A 23,204-nucleotide genomic window follows, 5' to 3' on the forward strand; every position below is an offset into this window, starting at 1 on the left:
GAAGGAATCACCGCTTTGGGCTTCTGAGCTAAGCTCTCACATTCCATGAACGGCTGTCCAAGCAGGGAGGTATGTTCCTGAATTGCAACCCAGCAAAACGTAGTTGTAAGGGCAAAGAGAAATACTGGTAGGCGGGGTTCAGGCCTTCAAAAAATTCAGCCATTGCCTCCACCCACGCTAAGATGAAATGTCAGCCTGAACCCAAAATATACGCAGAAAATGCGTGGGGGCAGTTCCACGTGACTTCTGAACCTCATCCAGGATTTCTAGCCGTGGCCTTGGAATTTTCCTTGAGTGCACACAAAGCCTACTTCACACAAGGGCCCACATCGCTTGAACGTGTACTCGGCTGAACCTGTATTTGAACTTGACCTAGTCCTAATTTTAAGTAAGTCTGACTAAATACAAAGCAAGCTCCGCCGGCTGTACCCTCTTCCTGAACAGAAAAACAATGTTCTCTAGGAGTCAGAGTCAGAGGTCTGTGTCCCATCTGACACGATGGTGGAAAATAAAGTACTTGATGAAACAACCACAGTCTAACAGGCTCCCAGGTGATGCCAAGGCTGCTGGTCTAAAGAACCACACCTTGAGTAGCACAGCCCTAGAGCAGTGGCTCTCCAGGGGCAGTTTTGCCCACCAAGGGACATTTGGCAGTATCTGGGGGCATTTTTGATTGTCATGACTTGGGGGGTGCTACTGGCATCCACCCTACTATGTGCAGGACAGCCGTCCCCAACAATTACCCAGCCCAAAATGTCAATAGTGTTGAGGATCGGAAACCCTGCCTAGAGCACCTAGCTTGACCTTTATGTAGGAGGCCCTCAGTTTGAGTGAATGAATGAATGAATGAATGTACGATTTACAACTACAATGATTTTGTTATTGTGTTACTGAACTAACCTGGCCAGTAGATTTGTATTTCTCTTTTGAGGGAAGCACCAAACAGACACACCCTCTAACCGCTGGACAACACACAATCAATCTACAAACATTTGTTGAGGACCTACTATGTGCAGCCCATTGTGCTAAAGACTAGGACCAGCGCAGACCCTGCCGTCAGAGGCCTCACCCTCAAACGGAGACAGACATATTTTGGGTGCTTGCCTGTGCCAGCCCCGAGCTAGCCCTTCCCTCACACAATCACACAGTCCTCCGGAGGTAGGTGCTGACTTCATACACGCTTTACAGATGAGGAAACTGAGGCCTCAAGCAAGTAAGTTAACTGGACCGATGTCCTAGAGTGAATAAGTGACAAATTTGAACCCAGATCTGTCCAGCTGAAAACACCCAACCTCTTCTGCAAAGTGTGAAATCCTATACGAACTATAATACATTTGCTTCTGTCTTAAAATTGTGGTCAGGTAACAGAAAGAACTCTCAATTCTTGGGCAGAGCTGGGAGCGGGGGTACTTCTGGGGAGTTGGAGGGTTGAGAAGGCTTCACAGGCACTACATTTGCCTGAGCCTCTGTGGTCTCATGAACAAGAGTGCGTTTCCCCAGAGGGCGGAGAAGTAGGGGGAGCGGCAAGGCAGGCAGAGGGGTCGCCCAAGGACAAGGGTGTCTGAGTCTGGCCAGCATCTCTCAGCCATGCTGGAGTTCCTGCCGCTAATGCCTTTAAAATCTGGGCCTGCCTCTGCGTTTACACATTTCTCCAGTTCTTATACCAGAGGAAAAGGAATTTAGAAGAGAAGACATAAAATGCCCTTCGTTAGACTTGTGAGCCAGTGGCTTTTCAGGACTCCCAGAAAGAAGCAGGAAAGTGTAACACTGTCCCATTTGGGTCAGTTATAGTTCCCGAGTGCAAAATGCAAAGGGGGATTCTGGAAAGCAAAAATGCCACCACTCCCGGGTGGGGCCATTTCTACAAAATAATTTCTCTCCACCGAAGATCAAATATGAACCACAGAAGAGGTACAAACAGCGACTCAACAGGGAGCCTGGTGGTTTTTAACATAAGCTTCCCATCTTCGTGCAAAAGCAAAACTAGACCCTGCAGTGATCATCAAGAGTGTTTTATCTCCCAAGGATTCATGGCCCAACTGTTTGTAAAGAAACCTGAAACGGACTGCAGTATCGTCTGAGAGTTTCCTCAGCAAACTGCTCACATCGACACACTGGGCTAGAAGGAGGTGAACTCAAGTTTCAGCAGAACTTTCTCCTGAGTTAACTCTAATCAGACCTCCCTCCCCACCAGTAGCTGCTCACTCCCCAAATCCTGGTGAATTAGAGAATCTGCAAGCTCTTGTCCAACCAGCTTCTCATAATGGTTTCCCTGCAATCCTACTGCAAATGCTACTGGCCACAATCAAAGGAAAGCCAGGGTCAGCAGAGCGCAGAGGCTGCAGTTTAACTCATGTCGCAAAGTAGCTGGAGGAAGCCTGCATGTGCAGCTTTCTTGGATACAACCCAAGGACAAGATTACTTTAGACCACTACCACCACCTCCAGAAAACGATCTATAACGTCAGTTCATACCAGGCCCACCTGGGGTGCTTGCTGTGTACAGGAAAGGTGATGCCTGCTCACTAGAAGGGCCGTGGGTTTGTTGGAAAGAGCACTGGTCTCGAGGCCAGAAGAACTGCATTCAATACGAGTCAGACCAGTGGCCCCCTGACAAGCTGTGTGGCCTTAAGGAAGTCACACACCCTCTCGAGGTCTCAAGTTTCTCACCTGTAAAATGAGGAGCCTGAAGATCCTTCTGGTTCAGTTATTTCAGGACTACGAATGCCTGAGCCAGACGTGGGTGGTACCTGTCTCAAAGGGTGAGCTTCCCTGCTACCAGGCCTCAGGAGCCAGGGACTCTGCCCCAGACATCCTTCAAAGGTGGCCCTGAAAGGCAGTCTGGCCTAAACTGAGACCTCAAGCCCAAGCTTGGCACTCTCCCCTCATCCAAATCCTCACTTTCTGACAACTCTGGCCACGCCCATTTAAATACCAGCCGCTTGGTCACCTGCCAGGAGGGGGTCTCCTTCACGAGCTATTGTGCTACAGCATCTGCAAGTCAGGCAGCCAGACAACGTTCATCCCTGCCCCTTCCTCTAGGAGTTTGGGATGGGCTAGCAGCTCAAAACGTCTTACTAAATAGTCGGGCAGTTTGACCCATAAGACACACTCAGAGCTTGCGTTCCGCTAGTGCAGCCTCGGCTGGGCTCACCCACACAGGCGCTCCATCCCTGCCACAAATGTTAGGTTTCAGCCTCTTTGCAGCCATTCTTGGCAAGAGGTTAACCACAAAGCCCTAGCTTCCCCAAGGGAGATAAGGCATTCCCCATGTGTGCCTGATGGCTTGACCTTGCATCAAATACAATGTTGCAACACTGAGGGCCACCCCAGTGGGGAGGCTGTCAGCCAGAGTTCGAGAGGTAGCTTTAATGGGTAATGACACCTTCCAAAGAATCCAGGGGAGATGCAAATGAACTTCAGCAAATTTCAATGAGTCCTTGTGTCAAAGCACAAATGTTTACCAGTAACCTGCCTGAATAATTGCACTATTATCATTTAAATGATGATAGTAGTAAAAACAGCAGTAATAACAAAAATTACCCCTGATGTTTAAGTCCTTACTGCGTGCCAGGCAGGCACTCGGCTAAGCTTTTAACACACATTATTTTTAAGTAATCTCCCTAATATCTGTCTGTAGTGGATCCTAACATTATACACATTTTACAGGTGAGGAAACTGAGGCTTAGAGTAGCTAAGGAATTTGCTCGAGGTTGGAGAGTCTAATGGCAAATCCAGAAGTTAAACCTGGCCATCTGCCTCTGGAGTACCACCTGACCTGGTTTTCCAGGACAGAAAGCCTCCAACAGACAGCGAGTTGAGATGAATTATTCAGCAAAGGCTCACGGAGCGCCCACTGTGTGCCACGCAGAGTATCGGGTGCAGGGTAACCAAGAGCCGCATCTGCAAGTCTAACCTTCTCAAAGAAACAAGATCGTGACTTCTTCTCTTGGCCAGAGGCCGAGACCCACTTTCTCTAGAGGTGACCATCACCATGTGTCCCACCAAACATTTCTAGACGGAGAATTCAGGCTCATGACACCCACCTCCTGATCCAGCATCAGAGGACACTGAGGCCCAGGGAGGGGAAGGAAGTGCGGTCCCTTGGCAAAGGCATGAAGGCATACAGTGAGTGCCAGGAGCCGGTGAACGACCTGATCCCTCCGGAGGGAGGGTGCTGGGTGCTGGACACCGGGCTGGGAGCCAGCAAACCGCACGCATCACTCCCCTGCAGTGCCTGCCCACCGACCGCCCACCTGCACCTGCCGATTCACCCCAACCCTCTGTCCAAGGGAGGAGGAGTGCCCAGTGTCCTAGCTCCTCCCTAAGGGCACAGACCTTGGCTTGCCTTCTAAGCACCTGGCCTGGGTGCACATTTGCTGGGGGACCGAGCCGGCTGTGGGGATGGAGCTGTCTTCAGGAGTCCCCTGCTCAGGGACCTTGTCTACAGCTCTGTCGTCACAGCTCCTGGCTGTGGAAAGCTGGCTTGTGCAGGGTACTCTGTATCTTGCCTCCTCTAATCACCTTTAACCTTCCTTTAAGCCCCAGGAGACATCATTGGCCCATTTATCCGTGAAGAAGCTGAGGCTTGGAGAAGTGACCCAATCACCCAACAAGGCCCGAGAGCGGGGGACCAGGATTTGGACTCCAGGACCTGACGCTCCCCTCCCTCCAGCCTGATTTCACCCTCAGCCTCACGTCTGGTGCCTCGTCCCCCCGCCCCCCGTGCCCATGTCTCGGGGCCCCGCTTCCCTCCACCTACGGGTGCTTGTGGCCTGAGGACTCAGTGCTGACCGTGTCCAGTGCACACTGCGGTCCTCTCTCTGCGCACCCCGCCCACTCCCAGGGCACAGGTGTACCCCTCCCCTGAGGTTTTTCTTCCCGGACACCCTCTGACCACCTTACAAAAGGAAAAGGCATTAAAAGTCTCAGTAATCAGACCCGTTACAGTGCCTTCCCTGGAAACAGAGAAACGCTTGCGTGATCTACCTCTGAATCAGCAGGCTGCTAAAATATTTAACACCTGACGACTTAACATGCTTGAGAAGAAAGGGGAGGCCGAGATGCAGTTAGCTGGGGCCTCTGACCTTGCACACCCCACGGTAAGCTTCTTTCCCACCCTGCCAGTTTCTTGGGACAAGATCGGTACAGAGATGGCAATTGGCAAACACTTCTCTGCTGTGGACCCACGTCAGCTCCCTCCCAGCCCAGATGGGCACCCTTGCAGGTGTGGCCAGTGGGGATGGGTGGGCACAGAGAGTTCTAGATTAAGTGTTTGGAGCCAATTGACTGGGTTACCCGGGCCTCCTTACCAGGCCTGGGCGTGAGGTTGCACTGGCTAAGCCAAGGCCTCCGGTTGGCCCGATGGTGAACATCCTTGGTTCAGGTGCCAGAGAGACGCCTCCTGCTGGTCCGTGTTGCCAGGCACTTGTGCCATGAATACACCCCAGTCTCCACTCTGGAGGCATAGCTGCCTGACTTTCCCACTGGCAGAGCCAAGGGGTGACAAGGAGGAACCCAGCGCTCACTGAGCACCGCCAGGCATCTGAGTCCTGCAAGGGCTTCACACAGAACCTCTCGGATTCCATGCTGCTGACGGGGACGGTTCATCTCTTATGTACACGTGAAGGAACTATGTCTTCAGGTTGGGCTGTCCCATGCAGAGCCCACTACCCCACATGGCTATTTCAATTTGTTTTAATTAATCAAAGTTAAATAAAATTCACAATTCAGTTCCTCCCTAACCCTGAAACCACATCACCCTGAAACCGGCCCCAGATTTTCGAGTGGCCTCATTTCAGGTGTGTAGTCGCCACACGTGGCTAGTGGCTGCCGTACTGGATAGCGGAGATATAGAACATTTCCATCATCATAGAAAGCTCCAGTGGACAGAATGTCTTAGAGAATAACCTCCCCAAGATTCCTTCTGGCTAATAAGTTACTGATCAGGGATCCAAACATGGATTTGATTGTCTGAAGAACTCTCCAGAAGACAGCTTCCAGCCCCAGCCCTAACTCTCATTAAACCACTGGCCTTGAGCAAGCTATGTCACCTGTCCCGGCCTCCTCTTCCTCCTTTGCACAAGGGGCACACAAGTGGTACCTATTAAGGGTTGAGGTGAGGCGGAAATAAGATGCTAGATGTGGAAGTACTTTGGCCCAGAAGGAGGAATAAGTGAAAGGGAACTTACACTGAGTACTTATTTTGTGTTGGGCGCTCTAAATAAAGTGGCTCGTTTAATCCTAGGTATTATATACCCCCACTTTACAGGTGGGTAAACAGCTTCAGCAAAGGTGATGCCCCCAAGGTCGCAGAACTGGAACTCGGTCTGGAACTTATCTGTAGACCTCCAGGCCTATGCTGGTCTCACACAATACAACTCAATTCTACACTCTTCTCTCTAAAGCCTAGAAGCAGGTTTGGGGCGGTGTTGCTGGGAAGAATGGCCCCATGCCCTGGGGTAGGTCCTCGGTTCAGCTTAGGCACCAAGGGGAAGCATATTGTCACGGGTCAGAATCTGATTCTAGTTCTGCTGTCACGTAGCTCCCTCGTCCCGTCCCTATTCTGAGCCTCGACAAGAATGTGCCCAAGTTTCCTTCCAGATATCCAGCTAGAGTCTAAAATACCCATTTCTCAGTCACACCTACTGAAACAAACCTGCATCCTGGTCTAAAACAGTGGCGGTAATGAGAGGTTCCAGGAAGAGAAGCGGATGAGTTTGGACACATTCATTTGGAAAATCACCACCTTGCCCTGAAACTGGCCTGGGATTCTTAAGTGGCTCTTCCTGCATCAGATCCAGATGTGGCACAGCAGAGGCCTCGGGGCTGAGGGGCTCAGAAACCCAGAAGGGCTAGACCAAAGTAGTGGCATTCCCGTCACAGGCACCTGGAGGGAGGGAACCAGCCCCTTGCCTTCAGGGCGGCTGCCACCTTTGGTGTGGGTGCCTCATAATCCAGCTTTCCAAAGTGACTTGGCATTATTCCCAAGGACAGATTCACCTCTAAAAATATTTGTTTTAATTATGGAACGCAAAAGCTTCAGAACATAAAGCCTACATTTTTAAAGGTCTTGTGACTTTTACAATACGATGGTTCACAATGACTGAACCCGTGGATCGTAATGTAAATCCACGTCATCTGTAGGGTCGTTAGTTCTGAGGTACTTTTGAACCATGTAACAAGCTCCTGTGAGCCGAGTGGGGTTAGTAGAGCTCGCGTATGACAGAAGCAGAGGCGTAGACAGGCCAACCGGCTGGAAACAGACTCACGCAGCCTCATGTCTCCCCATTCCTGTGGGGTCTGTTATTATGTCATTTGGAGACCTTGGGTGTTTTCTTTGTTTGCTTAATTCCCAGGATGTTTTTGAATAAAGACGTTTAAAATGCTAATAGTGGTTACCATTTGTATTTTACACTTACCATATATCAGGCATTATACTAGGTGGTTTTGGAAACATTCCATTTTAATCTTAATTCCAGCCCTAACAGGGAAGTATTATTTTTCCCATTTTATAGACATGGAAACAGGATTGAAAAGTTAAGCAGCTTCTCCAAGGCATCACACAGCCAGTAAGAAGTCTCTGGGATATAAACCCTCCATCTTACTCCATTGTCTCCCTTTTGGGAAGAAAATTGCTCCGAGGGCAAGAAGTGTCAGCACTGTAGCTCTGTAATAGCCATGTCATAGCCCAATACTTCTCAAAAGGAAGTTTAAAATAATCCAAGCAATGTAATCTAACATCAAACCCAGAAGGATGGGGGTGGGGACGGGGATCTGTCATCCTGGCTTTATCTGCTAAGAGACCTAGGCTTGGTAGCTTCTTTTCTTTTCCTTGATTTATACAGCTGTAGCCCTCCTCAAAACCTTATTCTGAAACTCAAAAACATGGTGTCACAGCTGGTAATTTTAGAAGGAGGAGGAGAGAGAAGGAAGAAACAGACCCAGTGGGAGGAAGGGCAGGAAGTCGCTCCAGCCCTGCCTTTACGTCCAGCCAGGGCTTCCTGGACAAGATGCCGGCTACCCCTCGCTGCTTCCTCCTTCTACCCCTCAACTCCTCAACCCAACTGCCCTTCGTGGTTTAGCCTAGGTGTACGCAAAGACCCAAAGCACCTGGGAATAATTTAATTCTCTCAGATGCACTAGTAATTGAAAATGATACCTTTCCAACCATTTCCCCAAATGGAAAAAAAAGAGACCCCTTTACATAAATATTCAGCAAAAACAAGCTTGGTGCTATCCACGATGGATTCAGAACTACACATCTGACCATCAGTGGTGTGAAAGCAAAATGCCAAATTCTAGACTTTCCATCCACTGAAGACAGTCGTTGTATATAGAAATCCACAGCCAAGCTGTCTGTCAACAGACTCCTGTTTCTTGGAGTTGGGTGTACATGTACTCCTTGGGTGGAGGTGAGCAAAGCCACAAGATACCCACAGCACATACACCAGCAGGGCCCATTTGACGTCAAAAGATGGGAAATTAAGCAGCAAAATATTTGTGCTCCCGGCATCTACCTGGATATGAGATTGGGTTATTAAACTAACCTGTCACCAAGACAGAAAAGAGACATTTCTTAGATATTGAATCTGATCTGTGATATCAGCTCCATTCAAGTTAGCAGAATCTCAAAATTCAATAGATTCAACAGAAGCACGTCAACTGATAACCAAGAGAGTAGAAAATATGGTTTTGACTTGCTTTGCTCTTCTCGTGGCAACTCAAAGCATTATTTTTATGTTGAAATACAATACGATATGGTACACAATAAGCAGATCGCTGTGGGCTATACAGTAGGGGGTAAGAAAGAGTTCGCTCTCTTCAGCCATGAAGACATTTTAGCAGACAAGGAAGTCAGCCCTGGAAAAGAAAGATGGCCGGGCTGGAACCTCAACCTCAAGAAGACAAACAGTTACCACTCAGTTCACTGCAGGAGAAAAGCCCATCCCACAGAACTGTAATAGGAAACCTAACCCCTGCCAGGGGCTGGAATGCACTGGAATTGCATTTGATCAGTTATCTCAGCCCTCACTGCAACTCAGTGAGGCAAGTATAGTTGTGACCTCCCCATTCTACAGATTGGCAAACCGAGGTTAGGTATGTAACCTGTAAGGTGCACAGCTGGGTGTGAACCCAAACTTCACCACCACCCTAGCTCCTGGCACTATCTGCCTCAGTGTGGCCACCCAACCTCCCCCAGACCGCTGCCAAAATTCACCTTCATGTGCAACACCTCCTGTTCCCAGGACGCGCACCCCTGACCTTGGCCGGACTTTCTCTGAGGCCTGCCTGGGTCCACAGCACAGCTCCCTCCTGGTGAAAGGTCCACTGGAGCTACTGAGCCTACCCCTAAGGCAAAGAAGCATTCCCTACGTTTGTGTTAAAGTAGGAATGAAGTTGCTGGGCTGAGAGATGAGGGTCACGGTGGGAAGGCTTGGCCTTCTGGATCATTCGATAGCTGTGAGAGCTCTGTGAGGAGCTGGGGTGTTCCAGAGGGCAGCTACTCACCATATGGAACCGTTGAGGGCTTGGAGTGTGGCCGGTCCAAACTGAGATGCACTGTGGGTACAAAATACAGCCCAGCTTGCAAAGACTTCATAGGAGAGCAAGAATGTAGGATATCAAATTAATAATTTATATATTGATTGCATGTTGAAATGATAATATTTGTGTTATATTGGGTTACATAAAATGTATTATTGAAATTAATTTTACCTGTTTCTGTTTAGTTTTGAATGTAGCTACTAGAAAAGTTAGGATTACATTTATGGCTTATGTTCTATTTCTTTTTTTCTTTTTAACATCTTTATTGGAGTATAATTGCTTTACAATGGTGTGTTAGTTTCTGCTGTATAACAAAGTGAATCAGCTATACATATACATATATCGCCATATCCCCTCCCTCTTGCGCCTCCCTCCCACCCTCCCTATCCCAACCCTCTAGGTGGTCACAAAGCACAGAGCTGATTTCCCTGTGCTATGTTATGTTCTATTTCTATTGGACAGAGCTGGTCTATACCTTCCAGAGACCTTTGACTGTCTACTAAGTATAAAGTGGAATCTGTTGGGGTCCATTTAGTCAGGTGCTGCTGCCCCTGTAATTCCCCTCGAGGGAGGGGAGACAGAGGTCACCCCACCTGGCAAGCTGGAGGGGAGGGTCCATTCAGAATTCTTTCTGGAAATCCTCAGCCAATGAGAGAGTGGCAGGCCTTTTTCCTAAGAACCCAAAGCACAGGAAAGGTCAGCCCTTTTCCATCCTCATTTCCTTCAAGGATCAGGGCAAAGCAGGTTCTGGAGCCCAATGATCTAAATAGAGGTAGACCATGGGCCACAAATGCAAGCCCGGAATGCAAAAGTTACATAGGTAATTTTAAAAGGTTGATAGCCGCATTAAAAACAAGAAAAAAATGTGAAATTAATTTCAGTAACATATTCTAACCAAGTACATCCTAAATATTATCATTTTAACATACAACAATATAAAAATTATTAACGATGTATTTTGTATTCTTTTTTTTGGCCGCACTGCACGGCTTGTGGGATCCGAGTTCAAAGCGCAGAGTCCTGACAACTGGACCGCCAGGGAATTCCCTGTATTCTTTTCTTCACACTAAATCTTCAACCCCTGGGGTGTGTTTTACCCTTACAGCACATCTCCATTCACATGTGACCAGTGCCTGCCAAATTGGACAGCACAACTCAAGAATCTAAAAGTCTACCACCCGACAAATCCTCCACCAGAGCAAAGTGCACAGAACACCCATTATAATGTAAATGTCCACTGCTCTGTAAACTGTGATAAGTCACACAACTTCAGCCACTAAGATTTATGTTTGCAAAGAGTTCTGATGGCAGCAGAAAAAAAGGACTCAGAATTTAAACAGGAAAAAACAGTGGATGAAGCGACACTAACATAATAAACACCAGTCATTGTTAGTTGGTACGATTGTGGATTCTTCTCTTTTTCTTTATACTTTTCTATACCTTACGAATTTGCTAATATTAATTTAGAAATTATAATTTTAAAATTTAAAGTGATTAAAACAAAGAGCCATGAAATACTTATTGAACTACTACTATATGCCTGGTCCTGAGATCTTCTTGTTCTCCAAGAAGGTGATAAAACATCCAGGGACTGAAGAAGGAGCTAATCTAACATTTATGGGGAGGGGAGGGGAGGATTTTCCAGTTAGACATTTTTTCCTACACTTTAACTGGGAAGGTCAAAAATACATACAAGCAAGGGCTGCAGGGAATTTTGTGCTAAGTCAGCAGCGGAGACAAGTGTCCAATGCAGATTAAAACTGCATCTGTCTCGGCAGCAGCGTCCATATCTCGTTGGCCCAGAGTTATGAGAGTCGCCCTCGAAGGGCAGGAAAGGCAGCTGGGTGTTGGTGGAAGTGCTCAGACTCGAAAAACAGGTGATCATGCATTCTTTCAGCATGTGCGAAATATGCAACAAATCATTTACAAAATGCTTGCAGCTGTTTGGTAGGCTACACTGGCCAGCCACAGGTACTAATTTAAAGTCCAACCCCGCCCCACTCACACACGCGTGTGCCTGCACACACATACACAGACACACACACATACACATGGAGAGCTCTGGAATAGCCAAAGATTGAAGGATGCTGCAAAGCTTGGTCAGAATGTGTCTTTGCCACAGTATCTCCCTCTCCCCCAAAGGATGAAATTTCCCAGCAGCTGCTGTTGCGCAACAGGGTGGCATTTCACTTAGGAAAGAACAGGCAGGTACGCTGCAAAGTGCGAAGGTCTGGGATTCACAGTTGCATCTATCATTTGTCCTCCTCTAATCTTGAGAGGGGTGTGACTGCTGCTGGTGATTAGACATTCCTGCTTGAGATTAAAGCAAAGTTGAGCCCATTTGCCTCAAAAGGTAATGAACTAGATTAGGAGGTGTCGGGCTCAGGGGGCTGGGAGACATGAGGTGTGCTGTCTAAGGGGCGCAGGGTTTCTTTGGGGGGGATGACCATTTTCTAAAATTGACTGTAGGGATAATTGCACAACTCTCTGAATATATTAAAAGCCACTGAATTGTACACCTTAAATGAGCAAATTATATGCTATGTGAATTACATCTCAATAAAGCTGTTAAGGAAAACAAAGATAAGCTCAGATATGAAAGCAACTCACTCAATTCCTTTTACAGCAATGGAGCTCGTAGTTATCTTAGGCACTGCTTTACCTGCATAAAGAACGGGAGTGACTAGGTGTTTCTTTCTTAGATAAAGACTCATATATTAGTAGTACTCTCCTTTGCCAAACATCCAGCATGTCTCTGCCAAAGGCACGTATCATGGTTCTCCAAAGGCTGCTACCTTTTCACTGACCTTTCTGCTTCTTCCGCACTTCTGGTCTCGTCTGAAATGACCTCGCCCATGACATTTGGAGCATCCTTCTCAGGAACCAAAGGTAAGGTGGATGGGCCGGGCCCAGAGTTCTTTCTGGCATAAGGTAAAAGAAGCAATAAATATTTTAAAAGGCATTTTTCTCCATGTCCTATTGAAAAGCCCATTTCCCAATTAAAGCTTTAAATGTCTACTTCACCAAAATCTCTAGAAAAAATTAGCTTCAGGCAGCAAATGGCTTTGAGATGCTTTGGGATCATTTAGGTCTCTCTGCATAACTCTGCATAAATAAATCCAGATTCAAAAGCAGATGTATTTGGACTCCAGAAAAACTTCTGATTGACCATAACCTATGACCTTATAGTACACTGCCAGCCTGTAAACATTTCATGCTTTGCGAACAGTTTCAGTTAGAAGAATTAAAAGAACACAAGGCAAGGCATAAGACACGTTAAACAGACAGCTCCCATGCCTCCAAACCATTTCTCACATTTTTCAGAATCACAGCACATCCAGAGATTGTGAGCAGGTAAATTTAAACAATTAGATATGGAAAATTTACCTTCTTAAAATCACCCATCTCTTTGACTGACTTTTTAAAACCAAGTGGGAACCACTTTTGAGGCTGACCCCATATTCCCATAGGAATTTATTCTTTTAAGTACCTCTCGGCGTCGAGCGCTTCTGGTTCCAGGCTTTGCAGCTTCAGGTCCCGAATTTCGTCAGGTTCTGGAGGTGAGGAGACACGCACCTTCCCATCCCCAGCAGGAGCGGGGAGCTCCGGCCCGGGCTGCTCCTCAGCCTGCAGGTGCCCGGCCGGGCTGTCCCCGCTCGGGGCGGCTGCAGCCTCCATCCTCAGAGCCCCTTCAGAGCAGCCTGGGTCCCCACGGCTTCCTGGCAGAGCCGAGGCACAAGCCGCAGCAGAGAACGTTCTCGTAGTACCTGCATCAGGCAGGTCGTCAGACACACGTGCCCCGGTCTCAGCTGTGCTCCAAGTGACGTCACCCTCTGCTTGCCCAGCAGCTTCTGCTCCCAAGCCGGGCTCCAGGGGAGCCTCCGCCACTTCCCCAGCTGGTGGCTCCAGGGTGCTCTGGGTGCCCAGGGCGTTCTGTGTTTCCGAGATCCCAGCAGCACCTCCATGCCTCCTCTCACCCCTAAGCGTGTCTAGGGTACAGGTCTCACTGATGGCCTCGGCCACAGTCGGAACATTCCCATGGGGAGAAGATGCTCTCTGGGCAGAGGTAGACACTGACATGTCACCCAGAGCCCCTGGGTGAGAAAAGCCCTGGGCACCATCTTCTCTGGGTTGACTGTCTTGGCTAGATGTTTCCTGGTGCTGTTTTCCAGAAGGAATTCTGTCGTCTTGAACTGCGTCCCCTTCTCCACGGCTCTGGGGAGCCACCTGCAAGTCAGCATCAGGGATCTCTGGAGAAGTCACCTGTGAAGACAGACCCGAAGCTGATTCCTGCCGGCCGCTTTCCTGCTGTGAGTGGGCCTGGCTCCCAAGCCCCGGCCAGCCTTCCCCAGCCCCCTCTGGCTTCTTGTTTTCTGTCAGCATCTGTGGAGGCCCACTCATTTCCTTCCCCACATTGGCACCTGGCAGGCTCTGCTCTGCAGCTGGCCATGCCGGCCCCGGCAGCTTTTCTGGAGCTGGATCCTGGGGACCCAGACGAGAAATCTCAGCCTCTACAGCCAGCTCTTGCTGCTTCTCCTTTGACTGTACCCAGAATCCGGCAGGAGTGGTGGGGAGAGGGGCGATGGCCACTCCTTGAGTCCCATCTGGAAGCTTCTCTGGGCTTGGCGTGGCGAGGTCCTTGCCCATCACACTCTTCCCAGCTCCTGCCTTTTCTCCCAGTGTGCTCTGGGGCCGATCAGCAGTCAGGGCTCCAAGCACAGACTTCTCAAAGATCTTGGTGATGTGCTCCCTGAAGTCAGGGAGCCCAGCGATCATACTGGTCTGCCTGGAGCTGGCGTCTACACCAGCTGATGCTCCCTTCCTGGGATCCTTGGAAGGGTCTACCATCCTCTCCCCACTGCGCTCTCTCTCCCTTGCTGCATCACCTGCCGTGCTCTCCTCACTGGCAAGGTGTGCTGAAAGTTCACTGGGCTTGGCACTTGCCCCGGGAGCTCTTGACCCTTTCTGCTCCTCTGCGGTCTGCTTATCCTTGGCCAGAAGTGGCACCCTGTCCAGGTAGGGCACGGAGTCCATGGGTCCCTCAAAGGTCCCAGCTTTGGGGCTTCCGCTGCTGGCTGGCACGGCAGAGGTTTCCTCACCTGCAGCTCCTGGTTGCCAGAGGGGGGCAGGGGAGCCACACGGTACCTTCATGGAGGAGGCATTTTCCAAGACAAGCAGGGGCTCCCGTGTGGGACAAGGGCTTTCACCAGGAGCTCTGAGGCCTTGAGGTGAAAGAGCTTTCACGCCACTGTCTTCTGCCCCTTTCCTGGCAGTGCCCGCCATATGCAGGTAAGGAGTTTCAGGAGCAGCCTCTTCTGGTGGCCTGGATGACAGGAGCCTCTTTGGGTCGGGGACAGCCTGGGCTGCAGAAATATCCACCACGCTCCTGGGAATCGCACCCAGCTCTCTGGCTGGCAGCAAGGCATCCTGGGAGCTGGCAGAGGGCTGCTCAGCTTGGCAGGGCTCAGCTAGGGCACAGGTAGAAGCTTCCTCCCCAGGGGAGGGGTGCTGGTCTGTTGGGAGGAAGCCACCACTCCGAGCAGCTTCTCCTGGCTCCCCTGGAGCCCGTTGTGTCCCCAGGTCTCCTCCGTCAGCCTTCCCACCAACCTCAGCAGTCCCACCACCTGCACCTTGATCCTCGGCTGATGGGACACTTTCAAGAAGCTTTTGGGCCTCTGCATCCGTGGCAGTGGGACGCTCCATTTCCTTCTCTGGGGCTAACCCTGATTGCCGCCTGCCCTCCTGGGTTTCACCACCGGCCTCACTCTCTGGGGCCTCCTGGGTGGGTGTGACTCTGGGGCCGGCAGGTGCTGGAGCTGGTGGGCAGCGAGCTGCCTTCAGGAGAGCTACTGAATCAGGCTGACAAGGCGGGGCCCCCACTGTGCTCCCACTTGCCTTCTCTGTCTTACCCGAGTCCTGGAGCGGGGGCCAAGCGTCAGCTGCTTCCGAAATGCCTGCATCCCCGAGACATGCCTCTTCACGCTGGCTGCCAGCTTTCAGCCCATCAACCAGCTCCTGCTGGGACTTGTTTGGCCCCTGTCCAGCACAGCAACTCTCCTTTCTGCTCAAGCTACGTGCAAGAGCAGAGTCTTGTAAGGTGTCTGCTGCAGGAGGTGGGCCCCTGGGCAGCTGACTGCCACTGCATTCTCCCTCTTGCCCATTCCCCCCTAGTGCAGACAACTCCGGTCTCTCTGGTGCTGACAACTCCGACTGCTCTGTCGTACGATTCTCCGGAACTGTGTGCCCGGGAGCTGAACTTGGAGCATCAGACAGACTGCCCTTGGGGAGCTCAATTTGAAGTTCTGATTCAGAAGCCTGTTCCTTTGCTCCGTGAGTGGGCAAGCTCACATCTTCCCGAGGTTCCACAGGTATGTGGGTTTGGGGAGAGTCTGCACCCAGGTTCTGAAACTCTGCATCACCTGGGGAAGTCTCTTTCTCACTTTCGCACTGTTGGGACTTCTCCCTGAGCGTTTCAGAGATGGATGCTTCTGGGTCCATTTGGGACTGCTGGAGACGGTTCTCAGAATACAGCGAGAGCCTCTCAGATGCAGCTACTCGTATCCCGCTGTCCCCCGGGCAGGACAGTTTCTCCTGCTGACCTTGCTCCGGGCCGAGGGTCGTAAGCCCACAGTCCAGTGCCAAGTTCTCCTGCTCAGGGGGAGGTGGCCCATCGGTGTGGACTTCCTGTCCAGCTGCATCACACCCCAGCCCATGGGCGTGGGGCGGTGTCAGCAAGCCCTCCCCTTCACAGCTGCCGGGCCTCTGCGCGGATGGGTGGCTCCTCGTCTTTATTTCAGATTTGCCCTCCGCCTCCTGGGCTTTGGGGATGACCTCTGTAGCAGGAGTTGACAGGAAATCCGATTTCTCTGATTCTAAAGCAGGAAGAGGGTCCATTCTTCCCAATCCCCGCACATCCTGAAAGGTGTCAGGATACTTGGTCTGCAGTCCTGGCCCCTCCCGGACAGCTCCCTCGGGAAAAACGTGTTTACCGGCTCCATCCGGCCCAGAGGGTGGGATGGGATCCTGCTCGTGGAGCTGGTGCAGTGAAGCAGATGCATGGACCACTTGGGCTTCTCCCATCATCCCACAGGCCGCCGAGCTCCAAGCTGCATCTTCTGACGGAGAGCCGGGCCTGTCCACGTGCCCGGGGGCCTCCTCTCTGAGCGGCTGTGCTGAGGCCCTGCTGGGAAGGCTGCTGCTCTCCACACCGCCAGTTAGCTGTGAAGCCTCATCCTCTTCCACCTTTGGGTCAGGCTTGCAGCCGCAGGCTTCGGGTTGCTCTCCCTGAAGGTTCCCAGGATCTGCACCCTCAGGTGGCTCTGGGGCTGCTTCCTGGCCTCTAGGGTCGGCCCCAGGCAGTGTGCTTTCCTTAGCCACAGCTGGACCTTCAGGGGCTTTGGCTTCATCCTTTGGCCCCAGTGACCTTCTGGCACTTTCATCTGATGCACCGGGAGGAGGAAGGGGCAGAACCCCTTGTTGGACCTCGTGGCTTTGCTCCCTCTTCCAGAGCTCTTCCCTCTCCTCCGGGGGTGAAGGAGCAGGAACCTCTCTGGGGCCTCCTTCTGGACCCTCTCCCTCTCCTGCGAGGTCTGACGCGTGCTTCTCCTGCCCTGCCAACCCTGCTTCTGCCTGCTCTTTAGCCAGGTCTGTAAGAACAGGCCTCGCAGCATCGGAAATCATCTCTCTGGGTTGTTCTGCAGCAGCAGAGGCCCGAGCAGCCGGCTGGGAAGTGAGGCTTGAAGCTGGATCCGTTTCCTCAGTCGCTGCGTGTGGGGCAGGCTCGGGGCTCACAAGCAAGCCCCCCTCGGGCTGGTCACCTGCCGTCACACAGACAGCTTGACGGGGCTCGGCTCCTCGCCTCCCTGTCCGCAAGTGACCCCGAGCATCCGGGGCATCCAGAGTCTCCTCCCAAGAGCCCTTGGCCCCCGGCGTCAGGGCAGGACCCGGTGACTCCCAGGGCAGCTCTGTGGGCGGCGGATGTGCTCCCATTTGCTGCGGGCAGCTTTCCCGGGCAGCGACCTTCGCTTCGGCTTCTTGGGCCGCCCCTGAACCACTCCCGCTGGGAGGGCAGGTCCTGAGGAATCCCGAGTCATCGGTGAAATCCTGAGGCCGCCCCTCCACTTGGCATTTAGGGGCTGGATCTTGCGGGGTCGGGTTCTCGGGTTTTGGGGGGTACTCTTCCAGGCTGGCTGAGCTCTCTTGGCCTGGTTGGGCTGCAGCAGGGGCCATGGGGGCTCCCCGCCCAGACTCTGGCAGGGGAAAGCCACCTGCAGCCTCTTTCCCTTGGGACTCAAAACCACCAGGCCAGCCATCCTCTCCACACAGCTGCACCTTCATCGGCTCTCGAGGAGCAGCTGGTGAAATTCCCGGCGACTGGTCAATGGAACTGGAGGAAGACAGTTTCTGCCCCTCGTCTTCCTTCGGTCCTCTCTCTCTTCCGGCGCTGGGGGCGATTGCAACCACCCTGGGCTGAGTAGAACTGTCCATCCCAGGGACCAAGGCTGCTGGGCCGTATCCTGGGGCATTTGGGGAAGGTTCCCTCTGGGGGTGTTGAGCCAGGGGACAATCTTCAGGTTCCGCTGCTGGGCTTGCCAAGCAACCTTCTGGGGCGCCCTCGGCAAAGGGCACGGAGGCCAAGGGACTCCCCTGCTCCCAGGGCTCCGGTGGGCTGGGCAGTGGAGAATCTTCTTGGCCCTTGGCTTCCCGTGGGTGCTTCCTTGGCTCAGTCACCTCTGGGGACACGATGCAGGGATACGGGCTGGCAGCACCCTCAGAAGTGGAGCAGGAACCTCCGTGCCCGACGCTGCCAACAATGAAAACATTTATTGTTTTATCAGTTCTCATGGATGCCAAGGATAGAGCCACAGCCCAGGCAAAATCCCTCCATGCTTCTCCCCACTAAAGGCCACAACACACACCATCCTCGTGCATCTCGTTCCTCTCCATGAAGAGACCCCCTGCCCCAATCCCAGACCTCCTGTAACCATGACATGTGCCCTCACTCTCTGCAAAAATTAGTGCAGAAAATCTCAAACATTCAATCTGAGGCTTTCCATGCTGGTCAGTAGTGAACCGGGAAATATGGAAACTAATTCATAATTGTCTACAATGCAGGAAACTCAGAACATTTTTAATAAATATAAACCATGATAGAGAATTTGGATGAGCTCTGTGTAGTTTACAAAGAGGTCCTGAACACTTCTGGGGATCCTTAGATGTTCAGGAAAAAGGCAAAAATGGGCAAAGCCATGCTTTGAAATAAAGAGCTATTCTTGACAAAAAGTTAACTTGATTCTTTACATTCAGCGGGTGGTACTGTGAGGCATAATCCAAAAATCAATTCTATTTAGCTGTGGAATTTCTGCATACGACCTACATATAAAATTCCTGGGAGCTGAATTACCTTCATACCCATATGTGTCTCAGCTTGAACTTACTTTGCTGTACAATGTGTAAAGAAAAACTGTGAACATGCAGGAAACTTGGGGGAATATGGCTCAGAGTCATGGACTTGCTATAGATCATCAACTATCCAGTTATTGTAAAATAGCTTATCACATGCCATATTTAGACCGTGTTTCTCAATTCTATATAGTTTTAATTAGGTGTATTTTTTAAATTTAAAAGCAATATACGGCCAATACAAAATTTTGAAAATGTAGAAAAAATGCTTGCCACCTGAAGTGTTCTAGTGAATTTCCTTTTTTTCCTACACAACTCTTTAGGGGGTGCAATTTTTGTTATTTTTACATAGCTGTGATTCTATATACTTTTACGATCATATATCTTTCAGTGTTAAAAGAAATTGCTCAAGGCAAAGTGAACAGAAGTATGGTTTTTCTAAGGCTTTTACCATGTTCTTTGAAATTATTACAGGGAGGAAAATTTATGGCATCTTCTTGTAACTATTACATACACACATATTCACATATTCATAGACCCACAGTGTTTTGGATACGACCAGAGGAAAGATTCTATTCTACATGTCCACTACCAAAATCCTATCTTTCCATGCAGGGCAACGCATATACGTTCGTTTATGAGAGATGCATATAGTGGGAAGATGAAGTACATTTCTGTTCAAATTTAGAAATAAGTGTTATGGACTGAATTGTGTCCATCTAAAAATCCATATGTTGAAGTCCTAATCTATAATGTGACTGTATTTGGACACGGGGCCTTTAAGGAGGTTAATTACGGTTAAGTGAGGTCATAAGAGGGAGGTCCTAATCCAGTAACACTGAAGTCCTTATAAGAAGAGAAAGGGACACCAGGAGTCGCTCACACAGACAAGAAGGCCATGAGCGGATGCAGCAAGAAGGCGCCACCTGCAAGCCAAGAAGAAAGGTCTCACCAGAAACCAACCCTCCAGCCCCCTAACCTTGGAATCCCCTAACTGAAAAAATAAATTTCTGTCATTGAAGCCACCCAGTCTGTGGTCTTCTCTTATGGCAGTGTGAACAGACTAATACAATAGGTATATTGGGCATTTATTGTACTATCCTTTCAACATTTTTAAGGTTTCAAAATATCCAAAATGAAAAGCTGGGAAAATAATAATGGATGAAATTTATTGGACATCAGTGCTTTACATGGATTATCTCATTTAACCCTACCAATAGCCATGCAAAATGGATATTATCACTGCCATTTTGCAGATAAGAACCCTGAGAACAGAGAGGTTAAGCTTGAATCTGTTGGGCCATAATCTTCTTATTTACTCTATGCTGCCTCCAAAAATAAAAACTTCCATGGAGGGGGACAATGTTTGTGTCCCCAAAATTCAAATGTTGAAAACTAATCCCCAAGGTGATGGTATTAGGAGATGGGGTCTTTGGGAGGTGATTAGGTCATGAAGGTGAAGCCCCCATGAAGGGATTAGTGCCCTTATAAAAGAGACCCAAGAGAGTTTCCTTGCCCCTTCTGCCTTGTAAGGATGCAGAGAGGAGACGTCCATCTGTGAACTCAAAAATGGACCCTCACCAGACATGGAATCTGCTGGCACCTTGATGTTAGATTTCCAGCCTCCAGAACCACAAGAAATAAATGTCTGTCGTTAAGCCATCCAGTCCATGGTATTTTTATAGCAGGCTGAACAAACTGAGACAGAGGGCGAAAGGCTCTTTACCTGGCTCCATTCCAGCCTCTTGCCAAGCCCCTCACCTATGAAATGTACATGACATCACATGACATCCTTGAAGGAGGTGTGTACACATGTCACCACACTAGTTGTCCTGATTTAATGCTTGTTCCTGCACATATGACATTGAAAATATTTCAGATGGACCCAAGAGAGAGAGTTGGCTACTATCTCAACCAGATTAGCATTTTCAGACCAAAAGCAAGGTTGACAAGAGCAAAGAAGAGAAAACTCAGAGGGTAAGTTATGTGAATCCCTCCAATCCTCACATGGTCATGAGGACAGATGTGCCCACGGAGAGCCCTGGCCCCATGCTGACTGACACGTGTGAAACCACCAGGTGTGCAGGTAACGTGCCTTGGCCTGGCCTCTGCAGAGCAGCATTTCTGGAAATCAATGGATTGTTCCAGAACCAGCAACTCTGCACTCTTGAATCTGGCCATGTTCCTTTTTTAAAAATTTTTTTAAAATTTATTTATTTATTTATGGCTGTGTTGGGTCTTCGTTTCTGTGCGAGGGCTTTCTCTAGTTGCGGCAAGCGGGTGCCACTCTTCATCGCGGTGCGCGGGCCTCTCACTGTCACGGCCTCTTTTGTTGCGGAGCACAGGCTCCAGACACGCAGGCTCAGTAGTTGTGGCTCACGGGCCCAGCTGCTCTGCGGCATGTGGGATCTTCCCAGACCAGGGCTTGAACCTGTGTCCCCTGCATTGGCAGGCAGACTCTCAACCGCTGCGCCACCAGGGAAGCCCCCCATTTTCCTTTTAATAAGCACTTTACACTGAATTGTGTCCCAATCTTTAACTAGGGTGCCAAACGGTTTAGTAGCTAATGAGATCAATGGTGTGTAATTCATAAATGAAGTGCTCCTATTTATGTCTGCTTGTTCAAGAAGCGCAGAACACAGCCCCTCTGCGCTGGTAGCAAAACAAACAAAGCAGCTCTGTTGTCCTGTCTCTGACAGCAGCTGCTAGCTCAGGAGAGTGTGTGGCTTCCTTTCAGGCTGCCTGAAGTCAGGACCATCTGGGAACGAGATAACAAATTCACTCAATTTGGGCACCTTGAAAGCCTGCAGGTCCTTGGAGACAGCAACCAGGAACACATCTCCCAGAGTGTGAGCATATGACTCCATTCAAAATAAGGACCCAGCCTTGGTTTATTTCGCCTAAGCTGGGCACCAGCAATCTCTGTGATTGCCCATCAGAAGCCAATTTTTAAAACCAGATTAAAGCCACTCACCAGGAGCAGTTTTGCCCAAGGGCAGGAAAAATTCTAAGAACTCATCTGTGAGGGCTCTGCGTTAATGGAAGCTTCCATAATGTCCTTTTGTGCTTCAAGATTGAATCACAATGTGTAGGACAGAGGTTCAGCTCAGAATCCAAAGGCAAGCTCTTGTGGGCTGGGCAGCGTGTTCTCAATGGAAGGCTTTCAGCCCAAAGTGGGCGCAGCCTTTGAACTGAGGAGGGGAGGGCACAGCCTCCCCGGTGCAGACCAGACGTCCCCAGCCAACAAAGCGAGAGGCATGGGGTGCGGAGACCTGGGAGGAGGGGTGATTTGCTGCAGCAAAGGTCTAAGCAGAGGATGGAGATGCAGAAAATGTCCTCCCCACCATCCTAGCTGGAGACCATCACATCCAGATGGGTTCCTAAATGAAGAGCTCTGAAGACACACACTCAAGCCAAGTAGGAAAGCTTAAAAAGAGGAAGGAGGCTGATGGAGGTAAGCATGCCCCTGCACTCCCAGGCTTTAAGGGAACCAGCAAAACCATAAAGCAAAATCGTCAAGATGGAGAGTTGCCGCTGACTGAGCATTTACTAAGGCCAAGCCCGTGCTAAGCACTTCAGTTATGATTACATTTAATCCACACAGCAGCCAGGCAGAGTGGATGCCCCCCACTGCACAAATGAAGAAATATTCACAGAGAGGTTCAAGACCAGACCCGGGTCGCACGCAGAGCTCCCATGGCAAAGCAAGATCAAGCCCCGCCTGGCTCCAGGACCCTGCTGTCTCCTGCTTCCCTGTACTTGCTGGCCTCGTCTCTCCTGGACCAATGCAGCAGCCTCTTCTCCCACCCACTCTGGCCCGTGCATTCTGTTCTCCAGGCTGCAGCCAGAGCAATGGCTTAGAAATGAAAGCCTGACCCTGTCACCCTCATGGGAAGACTCTACGGTGGTGGCTTCACTTTGCAATCAGCTGTGCCCCCAGCCTACCTTTCCGGCTTCATCCCACACAGAGTTCCCCATCCCTGCATTTTCCTGGAGCTGGAGCCCTCCTGCTCCTCCCTGCATATCTCAGCCCGAATCTTCACTTTTCAATGAAGCCTCCCTGGACTGGCCTCTGGGATCAGATCTCCTTCTACAGCCCTACATAGTGAGGGCACTAGTCACAGCTGCCATCAAAAAGGATGACCATTTCTCCCACTGGAGTATAATGGAGACTGGGTCTTGCCTCTTTTCAATATTGTACCTCCAGTGCTTGGCATACTGCAAACATTGAATATATGAACGCATGAGTAGATGGAT

General features: G+C 50.2%; 1 protein-coding gene across 30 annotated transcripts in view; it reads right to left on the bottom strand.

Annotated features, from left to right (window-relative positions):
- Positions 1 to 23,204, bottom strand: part of TACC2 (transforming acidic coiled-coil containing protein 2) — a 205,742-nt gene that overhangs the window by 122,983 nt on the left and 59,555 nt on the right. For 27 of the 30 annotated variants that reach the window (XM_082424738.1, XM_082424718.1, XM_082424737.1 and 24 more), the window contains 2 exons: positions 13,036 to 18,348; positions 12,353 to 12,466 (listed from right to left, as the gene is read on the bottom strand). In XM_082424738.1, coding sequence (XP_082280864.1) covers positions 12,353 to 12,466; positions 13,036 to 18,348 — 5,427 coding nt within the window. Of the gene's footprint in view, positions 1 to 9,509; positions 9,561 to 12,340; positions 12,467 to 13,035; positions 18,349 to 23,204 lie in introns of all 30 variants that reach the window. The other 3 variants (XM_082424743.1, XM_082424742.1, XM_082424714.1) reach the window with 3 other exon arrangements.

Source organism: Balaenoptera physalus, assembly GCF_965194825.1.
Source record: "Balaenoptera physalus genome assembly, chromosome: 14".
Lineage (NCBI taxonomy): Eukaryota > Metazoa > Chordata > Mammalia > Artiodactyla > Balaenopteridae > Balaenoptera > Balaenoptera physalus.